The following is a 13,197-nucleotide window of genomic DNA, read 5'->3' as shown; positions in this document are numbered from 1 at the left end:
CACCAGCCCTGAGCAGAGACCCCCTTCTCAGTCCACTCTGGCTCTACTTTGTCATTTTGGATCCTACTCTCCATTGTGGGAATAGTTCCAAATAGAAAGTAGACTAAATTTTTTCAAGTAGAAAGTACTTTTCCAAATTCTAATTTCCCAAATTAAATTAATAATACATATTTTTCTTTTAAAAATTTAATATTCAAAGTTGCCATCCTTAAATTTCTACCTTGAGCAAAGCTGTGGTTAAAGTCCATTTTTATTTCTTTTTTTTGTTTTGTTTTGTTTTGTTTTTTACTTCTTTTTTCCCCTAAAGACTCCAAAATAGTGAATGATGTGATTACCTTAATCTCTTCCATCTACATCAAAAACCAAAAGAAACTTTTTTTATCTTCCCAAAAAACTTCTAAAAACAGTCCTCCAGTATTTAAGTGTCTACTATGGGCCACTTTGTTTTCAGTCAGAAGTAGAGAACATATCTTCATTCCTCTAGGTAGCATGGCATAGTGGCTAGAGAGTGGGCTAGCCTTGGAATCAAGAAGCCTTGGTTTTATTCCTTGCCATGGGCTGGGTTTGGTGCTCAGCACAGGAAACATCAGCAAAAACAAAATCATTCCTGTTCTCAAGGAGCTTATATTCCATCAACGAAGACAATGAGTACATATCTTAATACATACAGAATCAATATAAACTCTGCAATGACACAAAAAAGACCAACACACATAACAAGAGGTAAAGGCTAAAACCATGTGGTGGTATATACTAGCAATAGCTAGGAGATGAGAAACATCAGAATAAGGGAAAAGGTGGTAGAAGAGGAGGAAGGTGCTATTGTCTCCTGTTCAGAGGAGCCTTTCGACTTTGAAGGCTTTTTAGCCCTGAAATACACAGAGGAGAGGAATGAGGCTATTCTGGCTTGAAGGAACTTGTTCGGAGGTATGGGGAATTTGTATGCACGTTCATAAAAATACATGAAGACATAAATGTAATCCTCTTAGATTGATTAATAATTGAATGTTGTTTTTAAATTCTCATAAATGACTTTTTTTTTAGATCCAAGCTCCCACTATGTAATTACCCTGAAAGCCTTTAATAATGTGGGTGAAGGCATCCCACTGTATGAGAGTGCAGTTACCAGACCCCATACAGGTAAGTCAACCATTGCTTTCTTTAAACTTTGTTTAGTAGAACAAAATAGGTCAGAAGGAGTAATAGTCACATAATATTTCTTTTTAATATGATATCTGTAGTTCATGTGAATTAACATGTTATTAGTGCAGGAAAAGTAGTTTTATTGTCTGGGCTTAACTTTTGGAAAAAATGGTGCCAGAATCTTTAAAACAAAGAAATCTGATGTGGTTTGTAAAGCCTTCCCTAACTCCACCAGTGCTTAATGCTTCATCCCTGCACAAATGACCTTTTTGTGTAAAAACCATTGGAGTCCCAAGATGAGGGCAGTGACTGTCTCATTTCTGTCTCTAAATATTCCTGACCCCTAGAACTGCTTACACAGAGTGAGTCTTTATAGGTGATAGTTGTCACTGTTGTACTATAATATTAATAAGTCCTCCCAAGGAAGACGGGTTTCCAGGAGAAATCCAGGGACAAATTAGCAGTCTCTCATCCAAGGAACCCTGCCCAGCTAGGTTCAAAGAGACAGGTCACCAGAAAAATTGGACACCTGCTGCATTATAGTCTACATTGATAGTGTACTCCCACTGATAAAATCATGGGTCTTTAAAAAATTGAAGAGAAATTATCTTGATATATAGATATAGATAGTTATTAATTTATTTAAATTGTGTCTTTAGGGCACTTCCATTTTAGAGATTTGTTTCCTTCTTTGGTTATCTAGAAAAGATCCTTTATAGTGTCAGTGAAAATGAGCTGTCTTAGGATTCAATCCAAAGTCTTAAGATTTTTGACTTAAGCACTTATGATTTATTCAATTCCTCTAAATATGCATAATCAGGAGAACCAAATTTTATGATCATGTTTCTTCATCTTGGTAGAGAATATACTGTATTCTTCTAAGGATGACCATAATAATGTTTACCTTTTTGTGCCATATATATGTATATATATATTTAGTTCAGATAATTAAACCAATGTCTGTTCATGACTATTACTCATTTGACCACATATGTCTCCATGATAGATGAATTTTCATTAGTATCCTTAGGTATCTAAATCTCTTCTCTGTAATTTAATGTAATGTAATTTTTGGTCATAAATAAAGAAGATACATTCATTCCTAGAAGTAACTTGGCATAGTGGATAGAGAGCTGCTTGACTTCCGAATCAAGAAGACCTGGTCCAATTTATGCCTTAGATACTTACTACTTTTGTGGCTGTGAGCAAGTCATTTAACTGCTGTGAGCCTCAGTTTTCTCATCTGCAAAAATCTAAATTTTAATTCATGGAATCCTTTGCCATTCTTTTTGTCCTCATTATATGGGAAGTATATGAAGTGAGGTATTGGACGATTACTTAAAACTGGAAGTAAGTGACTCAGCAGACCTTTGTAATTCAGACTCTGGTATCCATAAGATTTGGTCTCTGGGAACACAAAGAGCTTTATGAAGAACCTGTTTAAACTTAGGAATTTTCTGCCAGATAATATATACTGGAGCCAACACAGACCAGGATGTCTATGTTATGACCTGAAAAATACTGGATGGACAATCAGTCCATTGTTGTCAAGTGACCAAATACACATTTCCCTTTTTGTTATGTTACATTTGGATTTCATACATTTCAGAGTATATGGCCATACTCAGAGTGCATGATGTGATGGTGTTCCCAATAAATGTTGGTCTTCAGTTTCTCTGTATTATCATTCTCCATGATAACTATCATTATAGTTACTCCAGGGATACTGGCCTCCTGGCTGCCCTTATCTCCACCTCTTGGTTTCCCTGACTTTCTTTAGATCTCAACCAAAGTCCTGCCTTTTTGCCAGAAGCCTTTCCTGCTCCCCCTTAATGCTAACATAGTATCTTCCCCCTGAGACTATCCCCAATTTTGTCTAGATCTTGTTTGTACAGTTATTTACATGTCTCCTCCCATTAGACTGGGAACTCCTTGAAAATAAGGACTTTGTTTTTGTTTTTCCTTGTATTACACGTACACGTCGTAAGTGCTTAATAATAAATGCTTTGGGGCTGACAGTATATTCTTGCCTCTCCTAGAGAATTTCATTCAATTCCACAAGCGGTTAACACTGTGCTAGATGCTGGTGATAAAAAGATGGAGACAACCCTTGAGTACCTTACATTGTAGAGTATGACATACAGATATAACTACACACACACACACCTTTTGATATATGGCATGGATAACATGAGAAAAGCCACCAAACTGTTCATAATCTTTGACCCAAATATCTCCCTGCTGGGCTGATATCCCAGTAAAGCCAAAAACAGGAAGGTTCCCAAAGATAACAAAATATTCATAGAAGCACTTTTTTTTCCAAGTAGAAATTTGGTTGTCAAATTAGTTAGGATCAGATGAGCTCTGTGGCAAATTAATAAAAGGTAGTAATACTATGCCATTCATTAAAAACCATAGTTTGGGGGCATCTCGGTGGTGCAGTGGATAGAGCACCAGCCTTGAAGTCAGGAGGACCTTAGTTCAAATCTGGCCTCAGACACTTAACACTTCCTAGCTATGTGATCCTGGGCAAGTCACTTAACCCCAATTGCCTGGGGGAGGGGGAACATAGTTTGAAATTTAGAGAAAGATGGGAATATTTGTATGACCAGATTCAGAGCAAGTAAGCAGAACAAAGAAAAACATCATCATTGCAGTAATGTAAATAAAAACAGAATATTAAATCCAGAAGGCAAATGATAATATGTTCTGTGTGTGGCACACAGGGACACATAAAGGCACTATATCAGCCAGTTTGGTTACATTGTTTTTTTTTTTTTTTCTTTGTTAACAAAAGATAATTTGGTAGATGAGGGAGAGTGAATATCGCATTGAGGGTAACTCTCTCTGGCAAGTATGACCCTCAAAAAGCTATTACATGTTCATTTTGTTCCAAAAATCCAATCCCAAATATGATTCATAGCTCATAAGCCCCTACCAATGTGTTTACTTTTATTAGTGAACCAGATATTACCAAAAAGACCCCATGGAACCCTTTGGAGATTGGAGAATAAGCCGGGGACAAGCTGCTGCTGCCCACTGCTTCCCCATTTGCAAGCTAGTCCAGGTGTAGTGTTACAACCGTGGGTCTTTTAGAGTGAGAGAAAAATCCTTTATTTGGTTATTCTCATGAGAGGCGGTATGTTCCTAAGCGAGACACACATGAATACAGGAGTGAGAGCAAGCTTTATGTTGTTAGTTCGGATCTTTACCCCTCCCTTCAAGGCTTGGATTGGACGGTTCACAATCCGAGTTACAATTGGTCAGTTTTACAATCCCCTTTATTCACCCCATCCCATGTCCAAAGGCTTGTGCCCTTCCATTGACCTTCATCAGTTTGGGCCGGTTTAGGTCTGGGCTCTTTTATCAGGAACTTTGATGTTTGGCCAGTTCCTTAGCTAACCTAGTGATTGGTTGGAGAAATCTTAACAAGATGTTTCACTCTTCCCTTCATCTTGTTTTGACAACATCTGTGGAAACCTAATTTCTCATATTCTTCACACAACTAGCTCAAAGCAAAGGTATTTATGAAATAAAATGAAAGGAAAATTAGCAATGAAGCATTTCCCCTATGAGCCTCAGGTACCTTCTCCCACGAATACAGCTGCTGAGAGGGGAAGGCTGGACACATGTGGAGACCCAGATATGGATGGAAAACTCCTGCCCCCAATATCTTCTGATGGGGTCAGCATGGGATTCTCTCCAGACCGTGCCCCCACCAGGCCTTTATCTCAGCTCTGTATGGCTTCTCAGCTGTTAGATCTCTGTTACCTCTTGGCTTGGTGATTTTCTCTCTGTTTGTCCCTGCTTTTCTCTCAATGTCCTGGGCTTTCAGATGTTCAAGAGCCATGGCATTCTGTTGGTCTCTACTGAGATCTGCTTCCAGGCTTTCTCTCTTTAGTCCCTCCCATGGGAGGCTACCAGTGTTGTATGGCAACCTGACAGCCTCCAAATTATGAAGGCAGGCTGAATGTTAGCCAGGGACAGTGAGCCTTTATCACACCTAGCTAACAGAAGCTAGAAGAAGTACCTCAGTGGTAAGAGGATAGCTTTTCTTTTAGTCTTGGTTTTCCATGCTAGGAGAGAAGTCCATTGTCCCAACATCCTCTAACTTGGAGTTGGAAATTCTCTTTGTCCTCTCTGGCTTGTTAATAAATCAATATTATTTAGAATACAAGTAGAGGAAGCAAAACCATTGTTTTCCTCCCTGGCCCACATCCTCTTTGCTCTTTCCTGTGTTTTGATCAAGAACTTTTATAAGTCTCTTTATGTAGAGAAAGGAGGATAAAGTTAAAAACATTATTTTTAAAGATATATAATATTAACTTTAACGATATCTAAGATATTTTAAAATGTTGATATTTTGAAATATGGCGTGAAGTTGCTCATAACAGATGGTCTCATTTTTCATAGTGAAATAGGAGATATGGTCATCTGTTGAAATGACTGAAAGATGAGACAACCATGGAGAACTTGAGGAAAGAGAAGATTTAGATCAGCCGTTTCAAGAAGTGTGATAGTAGATATCATTTCTTCAAAAGTGTGCCTTTTTTGAGGCATATTCTTATTCCTGGAAGCAGCATTACCAGGACATTTGACACATCCCACAGAGATCAGGCTCAGTTTCAGGGTTGATTCCATGTCTGAGTTGATTTAAGGGCTTGAATGAATGAATGATAAAACATTTATCATGTACTGTATTCAAAGCACTGTGCATAATCCTTGGGGATACACATAAAAAAGGAGTCCACATTCTAATAGGAAAGACAGCACATAGAGAAAGTTTCAGCTCTGAGTGAATTGGCATTTCTCCATTTTATCCCAGGTTCTTTGGTATACAGTAATCAGGAATTTCTACTGATAAAATCAAATTAGTTTCTCATATTGAATCACCAAGGACTTTGGTGAGCAGAACTTTTTTTTCTGGGTCTTTGTCAAGTGTGAGTACAGCACCCTTAGAAGCAGCTCCCAACCTGCTCCATCCTGGTCAGGTTTGTTTCTCAAGATGATGGTTGTACAGTCAGGGCTTTAAGCCAGACTGGTGATCTGGGAGATGTTTGCTATTCCAGGGGCTCTTGGGCTTACTTGCCCATTGGTGGCAATTAGATTAGTGACATCAAAGAAGGTGAGAGAGCCTCTTCTTCACATTGATTTTTCCCATGAAGCAGAATTAGTGGTCTTAGGGGAACTACTCTTCCCCTTTGTTCTGGGATTCAGAGTCCTGGGCTTGCTCTATCCAGATCTCAGGGGAGGTGGTGGTTTTATTTGCCTGGAACAAGAGTGATTCATTTGCACTTAGTGGCCAGTATAGGCTGAAACAGGTACATCATGACATTTTGAAGTCCCCAGGGGTCAACTGCATTCACTTAGTTAGTCATTTCTTTATTAGAAGAAAAACTGGACAAGTCATTTTAACAAATATCAGTCTTAGTACATTTATGTATGATACAATTAAGTATGACATGTTGTCAAGCACTGAGCTTATTTAACTCTGCATGTTTTTTTGCCTTGAAGAACAAGTTTGGGGTGGGTTTTAAAAATTAATTGTATGTTGTTAATTAACCCTGAATTCTTTCTTTCTCTTTCTCCATTTCATTCCATTGTATTACCCCACATTTCCTTTTTGTTTTGTTTTGGTTTTGTTTATCTTTTAAATGCCACCTTTTTTTTTTTTTTAAATTAAAATGCACTGCTTTTTGCCCATCAATCCCCTAGATACTTCTGAGGTTGATTTATTTGTTGTTAATGCTCCATACACTCCAGTGCCAGATCCCACCCCTATGATGCCACCGGTGGGAGTTCAGGCTTCCATACTGAGCCATGACACCATAAGGATTACGTGGGCGGACAACTCACTGCCAAAACACCAGAAGATCACAGATTCGCGGTACTACACAGTCCGATGGAAAACCAATATCCCTGCTAACACCAAGTATAAGGTATTAACAATTGCACTGCATGTAACAGTTCAGAGATGAGCGACACAGAGGAATTTTGTGATGGGAGTGTGAGAGACACCCAGGTCACAGCTCCCTTCTTGCAGTCTCCTATCTAAGTGTTAACCTGAGGGTGTCATTCTATTGTACTTTTAGCTGAATTACTATGGTAGCTTCTATTGAAGAGGTGAGGAAAATTTAACAGGGAGTGGAATTTTCTAAGGAGCACCAGTTTTGAAAAATGTTGTATTAGATGTTTCATGAACATCTAATTATCTATAAGGTGAGAAGCAAAGTGAGTCAGAGTAGTGGGAGTGAGCTTAGTAGATGGAAGAAAGGAAATACCAATAATACTCTAATTAGGAAATATCAATAAGATTCTAATTAGGAAATGTCAATAATTGTTTTATCTACATATGGAAGAGTAATGCTTTTCCAGATTTTCTCTTAAGAGAATTGAGCCATTCAGATCATAGAATTTTAGTATGGCAGAGACCTCATGTGTTTATGTAGGCCAGGTTCTTCTCCCTACCCCCTTATCCCTGCAGAAAGGCTAAGTTCCTTGGTCAGGGTCAGATTGCTATTTCATAACGGTTGGTGCAAAGCCTCTCCTTACTCCTCTCTCCCATGTTGCTTCAAATTCAGCAAGAAGAATGGCGTGAAATGAATTCAGACTTTTTTGGGGAAAAAGAAATAGTTGCATCGAATTGTTTCAATTGTTGACCACATTCTTAAAATAAAATTTCTTTGATAGATTTTTTTTGTGCACTAAAAAATAATTGTATAAAATCACTATATTCTACTTATATACATACACACAAAAGCACTCATGTGCATGGAACACTGTGGGGTGAGATAGAAAAAATTGTTAGTGGTATAAGTCAGCTAAGAAGTATATAAAACAGCTTTGTTTTCTTGTTTTTTTTTTCAAATAGAAGAAAAAATATAACTATAGCTATAGTCAGCTTGGTGGCTCAGGGTATAGAGTGCCAAGCCTGAAGTCAGGAATCAGGAAAATCTGAGTTCAAATCCAGTATCAGGCACTTAATAGCTGTGTGATCCTGGACAAATCACTTAACACTGTTTGCCTCAGTTTCCTCAATTATAAAATGGGAATAATAATGATAAAAATAGCACCCACCTCTCAGGATTGCTGTGAGAATCAAATGAGGTGATATTTGTAAAGCATTTCACACAAGGCCAGGTATATATAAATGCTAACTATTCTCCTAGCTGTTGTTATTATCATTATTGTTCCTGGGTAGTGATATTTTTCAGTTGGAGCAACTGAATAAAAATGTGAACTGTTACATTTGTGAAATTTTCCACTTTGCATTTTTTGAGTTATTGTAAGAAAGGCATGTTTATTGGCACTTTGTATCTTTAGGTTTCTGATTTAAAATACTTATGAGAATAGTGTTATTCTTAGTTTTTCTACAAATGGTTTTACTACCACCCAGTGGCAGCAGGCTTTTATCATGTGATGCTGAGATCTAGATTTAAACCACAGATCTTATTGATCGTGGTGATCAAAAACAAAGAGGTTTTTAAAATTAATTATATTTAAACAGGAAGTCACTTGGTACAGTAGGAAGCACAGTGGACATGGGGTTAAAGGACCAGAACTCAACCCTCTTAGCAACTGTGAGTTTGAGGGAGTTATCCGACTTCAGGACTTGGCTGCACTAACATGTGTGAGATCCCTTCTATGACAGGCGGAAGACCACTGGGGCAGAATGTTCAGATGTTGCCATGATAGTAAATACTTTTATTCAATTGCTCAACTTTGTTAAAGTATGGAAGGATTTTTTGTTTGGTTTTGGTAATGTTTGGGGTTTCTTTCTTTAAACAAAAAAGAGCAAAACAAAAAATGATATAAATAAAATGTATTTTGAAAAAAAGTTTTTAAAAATACAATCTATTATTTAAAGATGATTTGATACCTTTGTCACTGATTCTTAACTTTCCAATAATGACTGTAATTAAGACTAACCTTTTTTGATGACTCCCAAATCCTACTTTAGAGTCACATCCTGCCAGGATTAGAGGTAGAGTTCCAAGCTTTAGGCCAATTTGGTATCACAGTATTCTGAGGATGCTCATGGTAACTCTGAAGTGTGGAAAGCTTTGGGACATTGTGTTCCAATGATCTTCATGAGTATCTGTCATTCCCATAGACCCAGGGACCAGAAAAACTCTCAGTGAGGAAAAAAATCCATGGATTAAAAGTGGAAGGGGCTAGGACAGGGTGAAAGTTTGGAGTCAGTCTTACCTGGAGAAGAGATGCGTTAGTGGGCGCTGATGAAATTTCATTGGAGGAAATGAAGGAGGAGAAGGGCAATGGTAGGAATCTCTTAGGAACTTTCCAGCCAAGAAAAAGTCTGGCATCTGGCAGCAGGGTTCTCCAGAAGTGGGGGCAAGGGCCAGCAGAAAGAGCACACTCCCAGAAGCCAGGGCTCCAGCCCAGGCTGCCACCAGCAACTGGTGTGGCCTGAAAGAAATTTCTTCAGCCCTTCAGGCATCCTTGGGATGAGAATGCTCATAGGATTCTTAGATCAAATAAGTTCATGTTTATATTTAAAGTGCTCATAACTGAAATCATTATGCACATATGAACTAGTGACATTAATCTTTTGGTTCTTAGCAAAAAAATTTCAACAATAGTTTAACAAATTCATTTAATGACACTATAAACTAGATATTGGGGCTATACAGCTGAAAAAGATATAGTTCCTATCCTGAAGTGCTCTATCACTGCTGATTACAGTGAATGACTTTTTGTTAACCAGGCAGTTATAAACACTGAGGGTGCAAAAACAAAAGTGAGGTGATTGCAGCCCTCAAAGAGTTTACATCTTCATGGGGAAGGTGGATGGGATAGAGGCCAGCTACCATCATTACAGATAAATCATTAGAGACTATAAGAAGTTACCAGTGATGGGCAAGGCACTCACAAATGGAGGAATCTAGAAAGGCTTCTTGAAGGTGCTAGCACATAATAAGGAGGAGCTAAGAAGGGAGAGCCTGCCATCCATGGGCAGCAGCCTCATGGAGAAGGAATGGTATGAGAGGCTGTGAGCATCAGTCTGGAGAGAGCTTAGCTGCGAATGGTCACTGACTCCCATCTAACCTGATCTCAGTCTGCAATCATCTCCTAGCCTATTACAGGCAGGAGAAATCCCCACTGTCATATCCCTATCAAGCAGTCATCTCTCTGCTTGCAGACCTCTGAAGCAGCCTGTCCCACTTCTGAACATCTCAGAATTGTTAGGAAGTTTTCACATCAAGCACTGTCTGTCTCTTATTCCTGGTTTGGTCCTTTGCCAGAGAGAGAAAGACTTAGTCACTTCTTCACCCGAGAAATGGTGATCCTGTCCCACCTGCTGGCGCAGTGCTGAGCTGCCTACAGTTATTGCCCATACTTACTGATGAGAAAACCGAGCAGAGTTAAGGGGCTTACTCGGGCCACACGCCTGGGAGGTGCCTAAGACTGGATTAGGACCAAGCCTGGACTTCAGGCTCCAGACTCCATCCTCGGTGCCACCAAGCTGTCTTAAGGCTTTTTTCCTCTTAATAGCCATTCCTCACTTTGGGTTCCAATTTGCCTTTGCCTCAATCAATACATACACAATTTACCACTTGCTGTGGTTATCAGAATAAACTGTTCTCCATCTTATCTCAGCTCTGATATGTCCTCTGAAGCAGTACTATCAGACTATAGATAAATAGAAATGGAAACTACTGAACCAGGTACAAGGATCCCTGTGGGCCACACACTGACTAAGTTTTGAAATGTGGTGTTATCTATATTTTTAATTATTTTGTTAAGTATTTCCTAATTACGGAATAAAAAACTGATTCAGCCCACTCTTTGGTAGTATTGTGGGTCACACATTTTACACTTCTGCTGTATAACACTTCCCCCATTAATCACAGTTAAAACCCATCTACTGGTCATCCTGCCATCTGGGGGAGGGGGTGGGGGGGTAAGAGGTGAAAAATTGGAACAAGAGGTTTGGCAATTGTTAATGCTGTAAAGTTACCCATGCATATATCCTGTAAATAAAAGGATATTAAATTTTTTAAAAATCACAGTTAAAACCATAGTTAGGATCATGGCTCTCTCCTACCCCAAGATCCTCAATGACTCTTCAAGGTCTATATGATGAAATTCCTTAGCCTGGCATCAAAGCTAGCCCCAAACTGTCTTTCCAGCTTAATCTCTCTGCTACAAAATAATACTGTTTTCCTTTACCACCCTGCCCACTTGTCCCAACTTAAGTTTTAACACCATTTGAAAGACCCTTTCCATTCCCAGACTCCAGCCTTTCAGAATTCTACAGAATTCAGAATTCATGGAAAACATGAAATGTTGTCTTATCACTCCAAATGGAAAGATGTCTACTTGAGCATTGTGTTCACCTGGCATTTCCTATATGCTACCTTGTATTGTGGTGATTTGTTAACTTATTTACTTACCCCATTCCCCAGTTAAATTGAAGGGGACCATACATTGGCATTATACTTGGCATGTAAAAGAGTCTGGGTTAATATTTGATAATTACTCATTTATTCAATTCTTCCCATTAAATTCTGTATTTTTCCCTCCCAGTCATCATAAGGAAGAAACCAGCAGAGGTTAATCAGAAGACACAAAATTTCTTTATCTACATTTTTAGCCAATCCATAAAGGAAACTCGGTTTGGGCAGCGAGGTGGTACTGTAGATAGACCTGAAGTCAGGAACACTCAAATTCAAAACCAGCTTCCCACACTTCTCAGCTGTGTGACCCTGGACATATCACAATATCATTTTCTTCAACTGTAAAATGGGAGTGATAATAGCACCTACCTCCCAGGTGAAGATCAAATGAGACAGTATTTATGAAGGACTTGACAAAATACCTGACACCTGACAGCAAGTGCAATATAAGTGTTAGCACATGGAATAAAAAAAAGAGGCAAAAAACAGCCCTTACCTTCAAGGACCTCACATTTTAATTGATTAATACTATTAATTTTCAAATTAAATAATACTAATATAATAATAATAATAATAGTCCCCTAGGATGCATAAAATCCCAGTGACTTAAGTTCCAATTAGGTTCATCATATTCAGAGCTGTAAAAGAACCTGGCTGTCACCTCACCCATCCCTCGAACTTCCCAACATCAGAGGTAAAATTTCTGAAAGGGTGAAGGGACTCACCCAAGACTTTCATACGGGTTCATTTTTGATCATTCAAGATGAAAAGATCCATTCACAATCGGAGGAAAAAAAAAAACTGATCATAGGAATGGTCACTTATGTTATCAGCAGGAAGACAAATGGTAGACAAATCAGTAGGAAGACATGAAAATGTGGTGAAAAACAGATGTCTCCTGTTTTCTGCCTCTAAAATTCTGTTGTCTCTGTTCTCCAGACTGCAAACGCAACAACTTTGAGTTATTTAGTGACTGGACTAAAACCAAACACGCTTTATGAGTTCTCTGTAATGGTGACTAAAGGTCGAAGATCCAGCACATGGAGTATGACTGCTCATGGAACCACCTTTGAACTTGGTAAGGATCTGGGGGGGCGGGGGGGTTGGCTCATGTTTTTTATGACTCATGTTGTCTTCTCCCTCCTCCCTCTCTTCATCACTTGGGGCAAAGGGCTAGCTAGAGCCAAACCACCTTTCCAGCACTCTTGATTTTTCATCATAAGTACTTTTTGAAAAATCAAACAATTTTATCAGTGACTCTATATAAAAGCAAAAATCATCATCTTTTCCCAGCTTTACTCCTCCTTAGACAAAAGATTAAATAATTTGTGCTTGACCAAGAAGGAGCTGGTGCTGTACTTGCTATAGAAATAGACTCACTGACTTAATACCTTTCTCTTTCTGTTAGATTTTTCCATCCATGTGGAGGGGAGAGAGCATATTCTAGGGCATCATGACTTATTATTTACTTTTGCTCTGATGGTGGTTGAAGAATCCTTTGGCTTCCTATTAGGTTTTGCTTAAAAATATCCTCAGGGATTTTTTTTAATGGACAAGACAAATAGTAACTATAAAGATATTGAGGAAGAAGGCATTTTTCGTCTGTACTTCCATTATTCCATTCTTCCTATGGTCA

At 38.6% G+C, this 13,197-nt stretch overlaps 1 protein-coding gene across 10 annotated transcripts in view; it reads left to right on the top strand.

Moving 5' to 3' along the window:
- The window catches only part of NEO1 (neogenin 1), a 228,917-nt gene that overhangs the window by 183,959 nt on the left and 31,761 nt on the right, over positions 1-13,197 (top strand). For 8 of the 10 annotated variants that reach the window (XM_031956658.1, XM_031956660.1, XM_031956656.1 and 5 more), the window contains exons 16-18: positions 1,045-1,140; positions 6,859-7,082; positions 12,501-12,639. In XM_031956658.1, the coding sequence (XP_031812518.1) occupies positions 1,045-1,140; positions 6,859-7,082; positions 12,501-12,639 (459 nt within the window). The remainder of the gene's footprint in view (positions 1-1,044; positions 1,141-6,858; positions 7,083-12,500; positions 12,640-13,197) is intronic. The other 2 variants (XM_031956657.1, XM_031956652.1) reach the window with 1 other exon arrangement.

This window comes from Sarcophilus harrisii, chromosome 2 (genome assembly GCF_902635505.1).
Source record: "Sarcophilus harrisii chromosome 2, mSarHar1.11, whole genome shotgun sequence".
NCBI classification, from domain to species: domain Eukaryota; kingdom Metazoa; phylum Chordata; class Mammalia; order Dasyuromorphia; family Dasyuridae; genus Sarcophilus; species Sarcophilus harrisii.
Note: the sequence above shows the minus strand (reverse complement) of the source record. Positions and strands in the feature narration are given on the sequence as shown.